This window comes from Balaenoptera acutorostrata, chromosome 11 (genome assembly GCF_949987535.1).
Source record: "Balaenoptera acutorostrata chromosome 11, mBalAcu1.1, whole genome shotgun sequence".
Taxonomy (NCBI): domain Eukaryota; kingdom Metazoa; phylum Chordata; class Mammalia; order Artiodactyla; family Balaenopteridae; genus Balaenoptera; species Balaenoptera acutorostrata.
Window position 1 is genome coordinate 97,442,385 of NC_080074.1, and position 17,929 is coordinate 97,460,313.

Below are 17,929 nucleotides of genomic sequence, written 5' to 3' on the forward strand. Positions count from 1 at the left end.
TCTTTTTTTAAGGCTGAATAATATTCCATTGTATATATATATACCATATTTTCTCTATCCGTTCATCTGTTGATGGACATTTAAGTTGGTTCTACCTCTTGGCCATTGTGAATACTGCTGCAGTGAACATGAGTGTGCAGATATCTCTTTGGGATCCTGTTTTCAATTCTTTTGGATATGTACCAGAAGTAGGACTGCTGAATCATATGGTAATTTAATTTTAATTTTGTAAGGAGCCCCCGTCATTTTTAAAACACTTTTTGGAACAACAGCATATTCCAGCTTTCTCTTATTTCCCATGCCAAGGAGCCATGGTTCTTTTTAATGAAGAATAGTATTTAAAAACCAATATCTGGGCATAAGGCGTGCTCATTGGTACTTGAGTAATTTGTTTTAATACTAAGATGTTAGAGTTGATTTTTTTTTTCCCTACTAAGACTCCAAATATATGTTAGTTGTGCTTGAAAAGAATGAGAGGAAAGGGAGTATCTTCCCCTTGTTAATATGCTAATGTGTTTCCCTTAGGGTTTATTAAAGGCTCCAGGACAGTGGGGTTCTCACAAGTGTCTCATGAAGCATTTGAGTATTGACTAAGGTGGTGTTGGTTTTCATCATAGTGATACCTTCAGCTGAAAATCTGTTCTCAATTTTATAGTTTTCCTGAGTAATTCATGTTTTAGAATGCTTTGGTCACAATAGCAATTCGTAGCTCTGTCTGTAAAAGAGCATAGTAACTGCAAATGTTTAATATTCTAAGCACGGCTCCTTGAAAAAATATTATGAAACTACCTAGTGCAAGTTTGATACTTTTTCTTTCCATATTAAAAATCACTTGTATTTACTCAGACATAATATGTCTTGAAGTAGGTTAAAAGGCTTTAAATGCAGCACCGAATTTGCCCTTACTGCTCTCTTAAACAGGAACATGGCATCCCTTTGCTTCCCCTACTGAGTGCAAAGCATTTCTCTTTCCTTCTCACCCCAGTGAGATTCTGCATGACTGAAATGTTATTTCCATCGATATAGTTTTCAAAAATGCCATTTCTATGAAATTATACTTTATAACCTATGAAGTATATGAATCAGCCCCCAACGATACCTATTTGTCTCTCATATATATATATATATATATATATATATATATATATATATATATATATATATATAAACTTCTAATTTACTACTTGTTTTGGATATTGTCTGGAACAGTATAAGAGGAATGGTTCATTTGCATTTATTTCTTGGAACTTGATAGCATTCTCCGTTCATTTTATGGTGGGTGCCTGGTTGTCCTGTTGTCATCTATCTCTTGAACATGTCCAGTCAAGTGAATTTGCATAGCAGCAACTTTGGTAGTAGACTGGCTGCATTCCAGGATTTCATGGGTAATCCTGTCTTGACATTTAATGGCCTGATGAAACTGCTCAAAAAAACCGGATGTGATGTCTGCAGAAGGTTTGCCATTACCTCCTCTGTGTGAAGATAATGTTCTGGTTAACCCACATCTGTTTCCTGTTGTAGCCCATATGCTCAGTGTGGTTTGCAATATTTGGGAATGCCTCGGAATGTTAAAATCCATACCACAATGTGGTTGAAGCAGCTGAAACCACTGGAGACTCTGGTTCAGATTTGGAGGTAGATTTTAGAAGTGACAGAAGCCTAATTTCAGTTTAATTAAACCACTCTGAGGTAATATGGTGAAACACACCCTCAAGAAGACTTAATTAGTGTTGGCTCAACTTTTAAAGCATAAGGGTTATCTTTTGGAATGGCCTAAAATGGTGCATTTGTTCTGGATTCAGAATGTACAAGCAAGCTTTTACCAGGATTTGGGTTGTTATTTTAAACATAAAGGGGCTTAAAACTGTATTTACAAACCTAGTAACCTGTCCAAAACTGTTACTCCTTGGGTATGAGAAATGTAACAGTAATTTTCTTTGAGACAAAGCAACATGTTCTTGTTTCTCTATGTTGCTTCTGCCCAGTAGAGAGATTGTGCGGCTGATAAAAGAGAAGCTTTTAGGGCAGAAGCCAATTTTCTAAGAAGTGTCAACTCTGCAAAAGTAATGGAAGGAAACACATTTCAGAAAGTAATCAGACTCTGTATAAAGGGAAATATGTAGTTCTTTAGAAGTAAAGTCTCACAATCAGATTTTGTTTAAGCTTTTGATCCCTTAATCTCTTCAGAGGATTCTTATAAATTGCTTCCTACATCATATGAACAACAAAAATGATAACAGCATTTATTACTAACAACTATTATTATTATTCAAGTGCCCTTGGACTTTTTCCTTATCTTTCCTCCCTTCATTTTTTTTTTTTTTAATTATGGAAAACTTCAGACATATAGTAAAGCAGAGTAAAGATACTCAGGAACTAGCCGGCTTCAACCATTATCTGTCAATCTAGAATGCTCTTAAGGGGAGAGCCAAGGAGATGGCAGATAGGGATTCTCTTATTAATATAAATGTGATTTTAACACTTTTATTTTGAGATAACCTAAAAGAAATGAAAGAATCAGGCCTTTGTCCTTACTCTTACAAATCTCAGCTAGTACTTTGAAATGTAAACTTACAAATGTGATAAAAGATGAAAAAAGTAGAGTTTTATTAATTCTTTTCATGAGAAATCAGTTTTTGAAGTAATTTTAACCCGTATTAGAATTAAGTATAGTATAGCTGGGGAGGGAGGAAAGACGAAATGGAAGACATTTGTTTGTGGCTTTACTGAGCCTGATGAGTCTAGGGCAGCCCTGAAGGTGGCAGGTTTGAGAGGGGACAGAGATCTAATCTAAAACAGGAGTAAATTAATCTTGTTGTGGGCTGTAGAGTCACCACCATGAAATTCTAATCCTGTGCGGTCCACTAGGGTAGCCAGTAACCACATATGTCTATGGAGCACCTACAATGTGGCTACTCTGAATTGAGATGCTTGAAGTGTAAAATGCATACGAAGAAGACCTAGTAAGAAAAAACATAAAATCTCGTTAATAAATTTTTAAAGAGTGATTACATGTTGAAATAAAATATTTTGGATATATATGAATAGATTAAATATGTTATTAAAATTACTTTTACCTGTTTTTTTTTTTTAAACTTTAAAAAATCTGGCTCCTAGAAAATTTTAAATTACACACATGACTCACATTTGTAACTTGTATTTCTTTTGGACAGCACTGTTCTAGACCCAACCCTGTTGTAAAAAGCTACAACCGTCAAGAATGGGAAGATAGGGAATTAAGGGAAGCAGTGTGCTTACAAATTTACATTTAAAGTATCTTAGCATATCTTAATTACATTGTTTAATTTGAAATAGATGTGATATATCTAGCTTTAGTGTGCACTTTATTTACTCCACTACCCACCCCCACCCCCCCAAAAAAAAACACTTTTAGTTTTTGCCTTTAAAGTGAGAGAACAAGGAATAGCTAGCTGGAAGGGTCTAATACTCTAGTGTGCAAAGCTATAAAATCCTTAGCTGTGGCTTTTAGGGAACTATATTTCAGTTCTTGGACTCTGTGCTATTCTAAAGATCTTCTTAAGACCTTCATTATCATTTGTTGTTGTTTTGCCAGATGTTGCTAAAAATTACCTTATCTTTTTAACATGTCCTTTGCTTGTTTTTCTTCTTCCTGAGACCCTTGCTTGCACTTAGAGCAGCATTAACACTGATCCAAGCCCCAGTTTTGTCAGGGGACCAGAGTGGAGATCACCAAAGCATTCCTAACCTACAATCCTTTATGTGCAATTCTGAAATCCAAAAAGCTCTCGAAACGGAAAGTCATTTTTATTAATTCAGTTGGTAGAGAGTCTGGCTTGAGGGACTAACCTGGCGGTCCAGGCAGGGGGTGCGGGTTCCATCCCTGGTGCGGGAGCCCAAGAAAACCAAAACACAAAATGGAAGCAGTATTGTAACAAATTCAATAAAGACTTTAAAAATGGTACACATCAAAAACACGTAAAAAAAAAAAAAAAGAGTCTGACTTGAAGCAGTGTAAGGCTAATTGTAGTCTCTATTTATCCCCCTTTGTGGGAATATGTATATGTCTTGCTGCAAAAATATTATCATGCTAGGCAATGAAGTGCTGTCCTGGACCCAGGTAGAGGTGATACGACATGTGCATTGTGTTAACCTTTCGGTATTTCAAAGAAGTCCAAATTCTAAAATAGAGCTAGCCCAGAGACTTTCAGAAAGGGGATTTTTGGACCTCTATTATCATCCCATAGAAATTGAAAATATTTTATTAACCATAATTCTGTATTTAAGATATTTATCTTTAGCACAATCTGGACACAGTGATAGAGGTAAATGAGGTCTTCCTGAAATACAGCTTTGTTATGTCACTCTCCTTAAAGTGCTTTCAGAAGTTTCTTGTTTTCTATAGTTTTTCTTACCTGGGATTTCATACCTCCTATAGGGTGCTGTCTCTGAGTCCCTTTTGTATTCTTTCTACCTCAATGCGTCTCTTTCAAAGTCAGTCAAACAAGACATCCTTGACTGTGTCTTAACGTATGTTACTTCTTTTATTCTGAAAAATCATTTTCTCTTTTTCTTTGTCAAAATTCTTCTAATTCTTGAAGGTGGATTTGAACTCCTGCTCCTTCCTAAAGTTTTTCCTGATTAGCTGTAGGCCAGAGAAGGGTGTATGTGTATGGTTTTAATGTAAATTTAGTTTACTTCCTCAACCAGATTGTAATCCCTTAGCTAGAAGAGGCCCTGTTGTAAACTTCTTAGCATTCATCATGCTTTTCATGTGATTTGCATTTAGTAGATATGTTTATTAATGTTGTTTGATTTGGGGTGGGGAGTGGAGTTGAAGGTCTGGTAGAGCAGCAAAAAGTATATTCCAATCAAATTGTCAAACTGCTCCATTTTGTTTACTGTTTTAGTTACTGTGCGTCTAAGTAGCATAAGCAAACAATAAAAATGGGGGTTGGAAATGGGAATAAGGCTGCAGCCCTGCAGTTTTCCACTAGTTGCCAGGATACAGAAAGGTCTGTGTTGTTTTTATTCAGCTTAAAACTGTGTGGTTGTTTGGTCCTTTACTTCCACATATCCTTTTATATTTATGTATTAATTTTTACTTTGAAGCACTATATTTTACTAAATTAATTAAATATAGCCATTTAAATATAGCTGTTTACTTTTAGGGACTAAAGCATTTTACTAAAACAATAAAAGGCAAGAACCAGCATTTACTGAGCATCTACTAATCTGATACTGTGCTATATAAGTAAACATTCTTTTCTTTAATTCTTAAATAATTCAGTAATGTAAGTGCTCTCTCCCTATTTTACATGTGAGAAATTTCCTTAAGGGTATCTAGTGAGTGATAGAGCTTATATTTAAAATCCAAATCTGTCTAATTCTGCCAGAGTATTGTTTGCTAATCATAAGAGATTTTTGGAGAGCAGAAGAATGAAGAATATATGCTAAATAAGAAAATGCTGAGTTGTGTAAACCAGAAGAATCTTTTGGATTATCTTTTTGTTATTTTTCTCACTGTGATTTTCAGTTTAATTCTTTGCCCATTATCTAAATTCATAGCTGATCAGCTATCTTTGTTTAAGTTGTTAATGTCTCAAAATGAACAAACAAGAATGTTGCAGGACACATAACTGAAAGAGGAGAGTTGGTTGATCCTGTAATGTTTTTGAAGTAGAAATTTATATTTTATTTTTAAAAAGTTCAGTATTAGGCAACTAGTGTATGCTTTTAGATCAGCAAATAAATTTTAATAGGAAGGCCAATATTGGAGCATAGTAATCAGCAAAATTAGTATTAATTTATTAAATGTAAGATAATAATTGATTTAAGATAATACTGAAACGAGGAATAAGGTAAAAGCGGACATGTTTTACTATACCATACACTTGTAAGAAAGTATTATTTTAGAGTTCTGTAATACAGAATGTTTAGCACTCTGTGTTAGATGCTCTCTGATAGGATGATGAACTCCTCCCCCTAATGGAGAAGATAGGTTTCCTGTTAAGTATCTAACATTTTAGATGAGGTAGCAGTAGATTTTCTGGGAGATGCAGTGGGAAATATTGCAGTAGAAACTGATGAGACTTTAGACTAGAACTTTACATCTTTGTAATTTTTCTGCATAAGGTAATATTAAAGACTTAAGACTTGATGGGCTTGTTGAAAGGTGTTTTATAGACAGAGAACAACTCAGGAAATCTTGGAACATATCCAGCCAGGTTTGAAAAAGGAAAGAGGAACCAGTGAGATGAAGAGATAGAAAGCAGATTGTGCACAAGAGCACGAGAGCAGAGAAGAACTGGAAAGTAGTCACTGATCATTTTCAGTAGTCATTTGAGCTTGTCACAGGTTGTCAGCCAGTTGTAGGGAGGTAAGGGAATGAATGGTAAGAGGTGGAGGCAGCGGCTACAGATCATTCAAAGAACATGGCAGCAAAAACAGAATCATTCAGCTTTTAAACAGTGTCTTTCTAAAATGGTGGAAACTGTGTTAAAGGCAGAAAAGAAGGACCTTATGGAGAGGGAGAAATTGGAGATCCTGGGAAGGAAGGACATAGTATTGGGAGGAAATTTTTGCAAGGAGGGTAGAGGAAGATACCAGAGTCAAGAAAGAATCTCCATATTAGGGTGGAGGCAAAAGGACAGAGTTTTAAAGTAAGCTTCTCCTACCTAAAATAATGACTATTCTAAATTATGTCTAATAAAGGAAAGATTTTCACCCTGATCAGAGTTTCCAGGCAGTAATAAAATGGGGCCAGAAATTCTTTCTTGGAGCTCTGCTTTTAGGAGGGATCAGGAATGTATCCATTCTCTAAAAGTAGGCAGTAGTATGCATTTTTACATGGATTTAAAATTTGGGCAAGAATACCTTTCATTCATTCACATGGCTAAGTTAGGATCTAAGGATAAGAACTGTTTTATAAATTTTTATTCCCATTTTTTTTTTTAATTTATTTATTTAATTAATTAATTTATTTATTTTTGGCTGTGCTGGGTCTTCGGTTCGTGCGAGGGCTTTCTCTAGTTGCGGCAAGTGGGGGCCACTCTTCATCGCGGTGCGGGGACCGCTCTTCATCGCGGTGCGCGGGCCTTTCACTATCGCGGCCCCTCCCGTTGCGGGGCACAGGCTCCAGATGCGCAGGCTCAGCAGCTGTGGCTCACGGGCCCAGCCGCTCCGTGGCATGTGGGATCTTCCCAGACCAGGGCTCGAACCCGTGTCTCCTGCATTAGCAGGCAGATTCTCAACCACTGCACCACCAGGGAAGCCCTATTCCCATTTTTAAGAAGGTTTCTTGACTGTCATAGGTCTTAGGAAACCTGTCTCCTTTTAAAGGTTTTTTTAAAAAAAAAATAAATTTATTTATTTATTTAATTTGGCTGCATTGGGTCTTTGTTGCTACGCGCGGGCTTTCTCTAGTTGCGGCGAGCTGGGGCTACGCTGCATTGCGGAGCGCAAGCTTCTCATTGTGGTGGCTTCTCTTGTTGCGGAGCATGGGCTCTAGGCTCACGGGCTCAGTAGTTGTGGCTTGCAGGCTCAGTAGTTGTGGCACACGGGCTTAGTTGCTCCGCAGCATGTGGGATCCTCCCGGACCAGGGCTTGAACCCGTGTCCCCTGCATTGGCAGGCGGATTCTTAACCACTGTGCCACCAGGGAAGTCCCTCCTTTTAAAAATTATTTAACAAATATTTATTGAGTTCTCTGCCAGGCTCTTTAATAGTAGCTGTGAAAGACATAAATAGATGAATTAGGTTCCTGCTATTCTAGAGATCACATCCTAGTTATATATGAGAACAGATTATCAACCTTTTTTCTCTGCTTAGTCATCTTACTCTTAAAAGTAATTTTTTTTTTTTTTTTTTTTTTTAATTAAAAGTAATTTTAAGATAAACCGTAGACATCATAAAATATATCCAGGAATGGTCTGTTGCAAGAAAATATGTAAAAAATCTAAACTCATGTCTCAAGGAGAAATTATTAACTTTAAAAAGTATGTAATGTTAGGAGTTGGAGTAGTATTTAATTCTTTTTAACTATGTTTTTGACTTTTAAAAAACATTGTATTTAAATATAGATTTATTCAGTTGGCTTAATAGAAGTCCTCTTGTATCTAATATGAACAGATAAACATCCAACTAATATAATCTCTCTTCCATCAGATATAAATCAAATATTTATTTGATATTTGCAAGTGAAGATACAAGAATATAGCACAACTTTGCTCAATTTTTAAGTATTTTGTTTCCAAGGTTTGGATGTTTGGGGAAGGTCAGCAAGTGTTTTAAAATTTTTAGAGAGGAGAGAGAAAGATACTTGCTTGTCATTCCATCTAGGCATCACAGTATTGACTTACATGGAATATAATTTATGAATAAAAAATTAATACTTGTATAAGATTATGCCTGATACTTCTTTTTAGGTGGGTGTTTGCATGTACATGTTATTAGTAACAGAATAACATTTCTGAAGGCTGATTTGCCTGGTACACAGGCCACTTTAAATGATAGAAATGTTCTCAGATGAGGACTTGGAAGTTGGTGCTTTAGAATACTTCCTCTGTCTTTTAGAACAGAAGATTAGTACATGTTTCTGTAATGTCAGAGACAGATAAGACACCTTTGCCACTTCTAGGGAAATTGCTGATGTTTATAATGAAAATGTCAGAATGAATTTAATAATGTTGTTATAGCAGGGGTCCCCAACCCCGGGCCACGGACCAATAGTGGTCTGTTAGGAACCGGGTTGCACAGTAGGAGGTGAGCCGAGCGAAGCTCCATCTGTATTTACAGCTGCTCCCCATTGGTCATATTACTGCCTGAGCTCCGCCTCCTGTCAGATCAGCGGCGGCATTAGATTCTCATAGGAGCGCGAACCCTACTGTGAACTGCGCATGTGAGGGCTCTAGGTCGCAAATACAGATTATCATTAGCAGAGAGGTTTGACTACACAGAGACCGTAATAAATCAATTGCTTGCAGACTCATATCAAAACCCTGTCAGCGAGTGGCAAGTGAAAACCAGCTCAGGGCTCCCACTGATTCTGCATTATGGTGAGCTGTATAATTATTTCCTTATATACTTCATATTATATTACAATGTAATAGTAATAGAAATAAAGAGCACAATAAATGTAATGTGCTTGAATCATCCTGAAACCATCCTCCTCCACCCGGTCCGTGGAAAAATTGTCTTCCATGAAACTGGTCCCTGGTACCAGAAAGGTTGGGGACTGTAGGGTAGTTGGAAAGAGCTGATACATCCTAGTTACTTGAAACTTAGTTGCAGAGAGAGTATCTAGAGTGTTTTTTTTTTTTTTTTTTTTAAACAAAAACAATGAAATAAAAAATACACTAAATAAAGGAGTCCTAAAAAAGACATCAACTCTGTTTACAAGCTTTGTAACCTTATTTGAATCTTAGTTTCCTTAGATGTCAAACAGGCAAAACTCTCAGGATAAAATAAAATATGTTATAAAACACAATACGTAATAAAATAATATGTGCAGAGGTATACTATTATTTGAAAACAAATGTACAAGCAAACTTAAGGTGATACTATTGTACTTTTAATTTTTACACAGTCATTCAATAGAGGAGGTGCATACTAAATCTAATGTTGCCAGAATTTTTAGAAGGAAGGGTAATAATAAAAGACTGGAGAAATAGAGGTAAAATATGAGCCTACATTGAGTCTTTGAAATCATTCTCATTAAATGAACATGTTGTCATTTTGTGAAAGCATTGTAATAGGAGTAACTAAGATGACACTTGGATTTTGATGTAGGCACAGTTGGTTTTGTCATTTTTACATACATTTGAAGAATAAGTACACATCTTTTCCTCTTCCTTCTCTTTAAACTTAAACTTGAAGGTTATGAATACCGATGGGACTGGGAGACGAGTGCTAGTGGAAGACAAAATTCCCCACATATTTGGGTTTACTTTGTTGGGTGACTATGTTTACTGGACTGACTGGCAGAGGCGTAGCATCGAAAGAGTACACAAACGAAGTGCAGAGCGGGAAATCATCATAGACCAGCTCCCTGACCTCATGGGCCTGAAGGCCACAAATGTTCATCGAATCATTGGTAAGTAATTGCACGATTCTCTTAGAGATTGAACCAGGAATGAGAAAAGATGGAGACAGTCAGCAGCTTGTAAAGTCAGCAGTGTAAATTGTTGATGTTTTGAGGGGATATACATAAATTCTTTGTGGTACAAGTACGTTTTTCTCAAAGTCTGATACCTTTTACATCATATCCCATGGTGTCTTATGGTGGCTAAGGAAGACAGTGAACAGCTTTTAGGCAATTATCTTCTTTCTCAGGGACTATCATTCCATTTCTTTCCACCTCCCTACTGTCAAACCCTAAATGTAAGAACCAGAGAAATTAAATAAATGTCCCAGGGAAAATACTCCAAATCACTTTCTTCTTTTGGTTCCTGCAACCTCCAAACATATTTTCAGCATATCACCAAGTTCAGTGATATTTGGGGATGACCTAGTGCTGGGCACCATGTAGATGGTCCATGAATAATTTTGGAATCGAGAACTTTCTTTAAAGTTGTTTACCCGGAAACAAATGAGAACTTTAAGTTATCAGATTGATTGGCAGTAATAGACCTTTTAAATGTTGGCTTAGTACTCTGGCTACATAGTTTGAATCAAAGGGCTAAACTTAACACACACACACACCCCTTCATGAAAAGAATTTCGATTATATGAATAATGCAGTTTACTTAAAGTTTACTGTGGGTACAAAGGAAAGTATTTTTGTCATACCTTTATTCGCAGTTGATCAGCACAAGAGTTTTGACTGCTCCGTTTTCAGCCTGGGCCAGTTCACCACTCCTTAAGCAACCTGGTAGTCCCCACTCCTGGGAGGTCACCATACTGATGCCAACTTAATCGGATACCCAGTCAGCATAGAGCATTACCGGTCAGAACTCCTGGGCTCAAGCCATCCTGCTTGCGAGCAGCTGGGACTGTAGGCCTGCACACCTGTGCCTGGCCTTTTATTCCCTATTAATCCTCATAGTACATGTTTATGAGATTAGAACTGAGACTCTAGGTTTGGGAGCAAATATAATCCTCGGTCTTTGTGAAACAAATGCTTAGTCATTTTAAATTGAAAATGTGTTGGTTGTGTCAATGCGTGTGTCCTTCTGTGCCCTTTTATGATTTTAGGTTCCAACCCCTGCGCCGAGGAGAATGGGGGATGCAGCCATCTCTGCCTCTATAGACCTCAGGGCCTTCGCTGTGCCTGCCCCATTGGCTTTGAACTCATCAGTGACATGAAGACCTGCATCGTCCCAGAGGCTTTCCTTTTGTTTTCACGGAGAGCAGATATCAGGAGAATTTCTTTGGAAACTAACAATAATAATGTGGCCATCCCGCTCACTGGTGTCAAAGAAGCTTCTGCTTTGGATTTTGATGTGACAGACAACCGAATATACTGGACTGACATATCACTCAAGGTTAGCAAAAGAACTGGAATATTAAAACCGGGGGCTAAAAGGGAGAGCGTCTAGAATTTCTGAGTCTTCGTGCTGTTATCAGCTCTCCTCATTACTTAATAGGCAGAGTTCAACAAAAACACTTAACTTTTTAAAGGAAGTCGAGGGAAAGGCCCATTCAGTATTTTATTAAGTATCTTTTAGTGCAAGATACTTTGCTTGAGTGTTCTAAATCTGCAAGACATAATCTTCCTCTACTTTGTTCTGTTTGAATATAATGAGTGACATTTTCTTCAGTTAGAGAGTAAGCAATTGTATGCTTCATATATAAATGGCTTATAGAGACTTGACTCTTAATTTATTAAAAAAAAATTTTGGGGCGCCTGACTGAGGTAGAAAATGCCAATTACGAGTTATAGCATACCTTTTTTTTCCCCCCTAGAATAAATATTGAAAAGCACACTGAGTCAATAAGGAGGAGCTCTTAACCAGAAAATCTGGAGAGTAAGCTTTCCTTCTTCCAGATTGTTTTGGACTTGTTTTAGATAACTTGCGTAAAATTTTGTCTCATGCAAAAATCATGGAATGTTAGAGCCAGAGTTGGATTTCTAATGGTGTTCAGTAAAATCTGTTAAATGAGTGAATAAATGCTTTATCTTGGCTTTTATTATGTGGGCTTGTAAGTTTCCTCATCTTGAAAATAGCGATAATGTCTATCTTGCAGGGCTGTTGTGAGGATTAAATGAGAAAATATATGTACACAAAGTACTTAGGATAGTACTTGCCAAGAAGTAGCAGCTATTATTAATAGCTTGAATTATGACGGTTTTAGTTTTTAGGGGATTCAAAGCTACAGTGGTAATGGTATGATAATAGTCATATGCGCATCTATAAGGTATCAATATAAGTTTGTTGAGATCTTCAGTTGACACAATGGCATGGCCTACTCTCAAGTACCTTCAGGAAGCGGACTACCAGTTAAAAGTCTACAACATTCTGGTCACATCTTTTTCACTTGATTACTAATAAATTTTACAAGAATAGTCATTCCACTGTTTTACTAGAATACATTTCTGGTCCTTAAAAATTTCAAAACTTTCTCCCTGAATTGGCGATAAAACTTGAGGTCACAGTTGCATTTATTAGAGATTGACATCATTTTTTTTTCTTTGCTCATAAAATATGTGAATTGTATTGAGAAACTGTGCCCCTGGCTCTTCTGGATCCCCCCACCCAACGAAAACCAAACCATACGTTCCTTCTGGATAGTGTTTTGTACTTAAGCCCTGTGACTTTTTTGTTAATCTTATTTTTGCAGACCATCAGCAGAGCCTTTATGAATGGCAGTGCACTGGAACATGTGGTAGAATTTGGCTTAGATTATCCAGAAGGCATGGCAGTAGACTGGCTTGGGAAGAACTTGTACTGGGCAGACACAGGAACAAATCGAATTGAGGTATCAAAGTTGGACGGGCAGCACCGACAAGTTTTGGTGTGGAAAGACCTAGATAGTCCCAGAGCTCTTGCATTGGACCCCGCTGAAGGGTAAACAGCTTTTTGTATGCATTCTTTGCAACTGCATTGCTCATGGCCAAGTTATGGATTATATTCTTGATGTCTTAAATAATGCTTATTAGGAATTTGAGAAGTCAACCATAGACAGGCTTTATCTTAAAACCATTAGTTGAGATTTCACTGATTTAGAATTAATAATTATTTGCTAAATTTGACTTTTGTCATCATTAACATTGGGTGAAAAAGATTAGTGAAATGGATTAATAATTAAATATTAATGATCATACTTATATACTAAGTAGACAGCCTTTTTAAAGGTGTCATCAAGTCTGTATTTGCTTGCACTCTCTCCCAAGTTACACCAGATTCCAAACCTATGAAAGTAAACCCACTGAAATAATGTGTGCTAGGAAATAACTGCATTTTACAAGCTCCATTCTAGAATGTTTGTTAATTCAAAAATGGACAATTAGTTTGATTATTATTATAAACTTGGGGAAACTTTGATAGTAAACAGTGAACTTTCTGATAAATAAACTATTTATTTACAACGTGACATGTTTTTCAACGGTAGATGATCCTTCTTACATGATCTAGCAAGTTTTAAAAAGCCAGCATCTAAGAAATCTGAAATTTGAAGAATAACTCCATTTTAAAAAGCAGAAGTTAACAATGTGAACATACAAACATATTTACTATAGCCATAATGAAAAATAGTTTCCCTGAATCAGTCAGTTCCATGGTTAGCTTGTTAGCCATGTAGTTAAGAAGGTCATACTGAAAGCACCCTCTCTGTGCTGACATGTTATGATTGGGTTATGGTGATTTTTATTCTAAACATTAGTTACCAGACAGATATATTTAGTAGTTGGGACGAAGGCCTCTAGTTTATGTGGCTGCTGGCAACTGTGAAATTTCTCCCACAGTTGTTTTCGCTTGGGCTCTTGGGGTGTGCACGTGCCTGTCAGCTGACAAGTACAAATGCAAACAAAGACCGAGACAACTTCAGTTTTCAGAAGAGCGTGTTCGTACATTGCTACCAAATCAGCCATCAGCTAACAGGCTGATGAGTGAATGTCTCCCATGGGTATTTGATGAGACCTGGCATGTGGAGAACATTCCTAGTCCCAGTATTCAGAGTGTCTTGAAACTAGCACAACTAGTTCAGCTGAAAGGGCATTTGGCTAAGGATTAGCTTCTAGTTCTAGCTCTGCCATATGACTGGCTTGAAGACATTAGACAAATCAGTCACACTTTTAGTGCCTTGGCCTCCTCATGTATAAAAAGCCTATACTGTTGGGCCGCTCTAAGGTTAAGGTGAAAAACTCAAAAGAGTACAATAAAAGCAAAAGAGTGTTCTAAAATTTCACAGGGGTTGTAGTAATATCGTTCACTGACCAGCTGACACATTAAGGGGTGGTTCGTTGCTCTTACACGTAGCAGTATGTTACCTTGGACCATGTGACCAAATACATTTTCAAACTTTGCTTTTAAATTTCAGTTAAAGGCTATTAATTTTTACCCTTGATGTACTGCTGCAACTTGGTTTGGGGGAGAGTTGATGACACAAATTGAAAAGAAGTTTAAAAATTTAAAAATTCGAATTACTTGTATTCAGAAATACATGTATTTTGTTCTGAAGTGAATCAGGTTCTGAGACCAGAGCTTTAATTCTTTCCTAACTTCTTGAATATTAGTTTTATAAATGCAAGTGCTGCAATAAGGAAATCATTGGTTTGTTTCCAGTTCCTAGGTTTTGGATGGAACAAATTCATTGGAAAGACTAAGGAAAGCTGACTCACTTCCTTTTTAGGATATGAGAAAAAATATTTAGTTGAGGCTGCCAATATTCTTGAAAAAAATTATAGCTATGATTTTGCTTTACCAATTTCCTTGACTTAATGTATATTTTCTTTAAATTCATTTAGTTACTATGCATGAATATGATCCTTTCTCCCAAATAGTCAAAAATGAAATGTTAAATATCCACTGTTTTGAATTTAGATTTATGTATTGGACTGAATGGGGTGGAAAGCCTAAGATAGACAGAGCTGCCATGGATGGAAGTGAACGTACTACATTAGTTCCAAATGTGGGGCGAGCAAATGGCCTAACTATTGATTATGCTAAAAGGAGGCTTTATTGGACAGACCTGGACACCAACTTAATAGAATCTTCAAATATGCTTGGTAAGCTGTACTCCTTTTTGTTCAGACAGATAGTATATAATCCTTTCTGTGCAAAACTCAGTGGCTGTTATTTACCATAGGTTAGATACTATTAATAAAACTTCATATGAATGTCTCTAGGTTCTTCCTCTGTCTCACACTGTATCCTGTTTATTAATAGTGGGCCAAATACTTGGATTCATATCTCTTTAATATGTGGAAATTTCATTACTGTTGGGCTTATTATGGAATTTATAACACCCTGGATATTCCTGAAGTGACTTTTTGTACCAGTAAAATACAATATATGCATTTCCATCTTTTTATGGAAGGAAAAATAGTTGAACTATAAACCTTTATGGAGGGAAAATAAGACCACAATCAAAATAGACCATTTACAGGAGTTTAAACAAACTCAGTGATTTGTAGCAAGAATGTTAGTTTGAGGCATGGGGTCAGACTGCAGGTGGGTTGATTTCAGAGGACCAGTCTGGTTTAAGAATTGCTTTTAAAGGAATTTTTCTGTTTTAAATTGCTTACAAAAGTAATGTTTTATATGTTAACATTTTATTTTATTTTTGCCAACAAGACTCTTACATTCTCACATATTTCATCTCTCTGCTTCTCCCCTTTCTACTACCTTTCTGAAAACAGGACTCAACCGTGAGGTTATAGCAGATGACTTGCCTCATCCTTTTGGCTTAACTCAGTACCAAGATTACATCTACTGGACGGACTGGAGCCGACGCAGCATCGAGCGTGCCAACAAAACCAGTGGCCAAAACCGCACCATCATTCAGGGCCATTTGGATTATGTGATGGACATCCTCGTGTTTCACTCCTCTCGGCAGGCAGGGTGGAATGAGTGTGCTTCCAGCAATGGGCACTGCTCCCACCTCTGCTTGGCAGTGCCAGTTGGAGGTTTTGTTTGTGGATGCCCTGCCCACTACTCTCTTAATGCTGACAACAGGACTTGTAGTGGTAAGCTGCATTTCCCCCCGCCCCAAAACAATCTAGAATTAGAGGAGAAAGCAGGATTTTGAAAACACTGTAGTTCATGTTCTTTCTAGAGTAAAAAGTTGTAGAGGTCCAGAGTTGATCATTTGTTTAATAAAAGGGAAGAACTAAACGTGGAAAAATGCAAGTGTTTGTTACTTTTATTTGTTTGGTGCTAACTAGTTGATGTTATGGAAAAATTGATACTATAGAAAAAGTAAGTCTTTTATCCTTGGGGATTAAATATGTATTGAAAAATTTGCATCGCTTCTTTGAGAGAGACAGCACATATGTGTGCTATACATATTTATTCATGATAAGGGAAGAACAGTACAAACAGTACAACAAAGAGAATCTACAAAATACAATCTCCTTGTCCTTTGAAGTTCATAGAATAGGCTAAAGATGAAGAATTTAAGTGTGTAAGAGGCCAGGCAGAAAATGCTATGAGTAAATTTAGCCCAGTATGAAACAGTAGTAAATATATGGGGAAGGGAAACTGGAGAGCACATGCTCTGAACATAGTGAGTGGTCGCCACTTATTTCTAGCTGATGTTACCAGATCTTCTCAGATTCACATGCACACAGAGACACGCACACGTACAGTGCTAAGAACACCAAAACACAGTGTGTAACAAAAGATTGTTGGCTTGGGGAGTCCTGATTTATGATTCAAGTGTGCATGAACGCCCGTGTCTTGGTGGATAGATAAGAACAAATTGGTAGATATGATAAAGAAATAGATAAGAAAAAGTAGATTCGTGGGAGAGAAGTAGGGTATGGTTCACTAAGTTAGAAGGTAACAAAATTGCTGTAGGATATTGGATATAGTGAACTATTGAAATTACCTTATTCTGTGCCTGAAAGTATAGGAGGTCACATAGGAAAGGATTTAGTCTGTTCTGACTCAAGACTTCAGTTCTGAAAAAGAAAGTACATCAGTTTACAGTTTAATGGTTTGGCATCTCTGTCACACGTTAAGTTTTGTGTTTTACCGAAGCAAGTCACATAAATTTTTTAAGCCTTAATTTTTCTCATTTGTACAATGGGAATAATAATAGTAACTAACTTGTAGGGTTGCTATGAAAATTGAATAAGATATAATAACATGATTGCTGTGGAGAATGGATTTGAGGAGGAAAATAAGTGGCTGCAGGGCAGTCAGACTCTTGTGATAATGCAGGTCGACTTAGACGGGGCTGGTGGCAGTCGTGATGGAGAGACGTCGATGGGTTCAAGGTATATTTTGAAACTAGAATGAACAGAACTTGTTAATGAGTTGTATATGAGGAAGAATAAGAGGGAGGAAACAAGGATGACTCCTAGATTTTTGGTTTGAGCACTTAAGTAGGTAGTAAATGGGGAGGATTAATTTTCAAAAAGAATTTAAAAATTTTAGGTTTGTATTGATTTTCCTATGGGAAATAGAAATATTAAATAGGTAATTGTAGGGACTTCCCTGGTGGTGCAGTGGTTAAGAATCCACCTGCCAATGCAGGGGACATGGGTTCGAGCCATGGTCCGGGAAGATCCCACATGCTGCGGAGCAACTAAGCCCATTCACCATAACTACTGAGCCTGCGCTCTAGAGCCCGCTTGCCTAAAGCCTGTGCTCCGCAACAAGAGAGGCCACCGCAATGAGAAGCCTGCGCACTGCAATGAACAGTAGCCCTCACTCACTGCAACTAGAGAAAGCCCGCGTGCAGCAACGGAGACCTAACGCAGCGATAGATAGATCGATAGATAGATCGATCGATCGATCGATCGATCGATAGATAGATAAGATAGATAGATTAGATAGATAGAAATT

General features: G+C 37.1%; 1 protein-coding gene across 4 annotated transcripts in view; it reads left to right on the plus strand.

The window, feature by feature from the left end:
* Window positions 1–17,929, plus strand: part of LRP6 (LDL receptor related protein 6) — a 185,290-nt gene that overhangs the window by 124,058 nt on the left and 43,303 nt on the right. For all 4 annotated transcript variants that reach the window (XM_057556231.1, XM_057556232.1, XM_057556233.1 and 1 more), the window contains 5 exons: window positions 9,855–10,071; window positions 11,172–11,461; window positions 12,759–12,985; window positions 14,960–15,144; window positions 15,778–16,104. In XM_057556231.1, coding sequence (XP_057412214.1) covers window positions 9,855–10,071; window positions 11,172–11,461; window positions 12,759–12,985; window positions 14,960–15,144; window positions 15,778–16,104 — 1,246 coding nt within the window. The remainder of the gene's footprint in view (window positions 1–9,854; window positions 10,072–11,171; window positions 11,462–12,758; window positions 12,986–14,959; window positions 15,145–15,777; window positions 16,105–17,929) is intronic.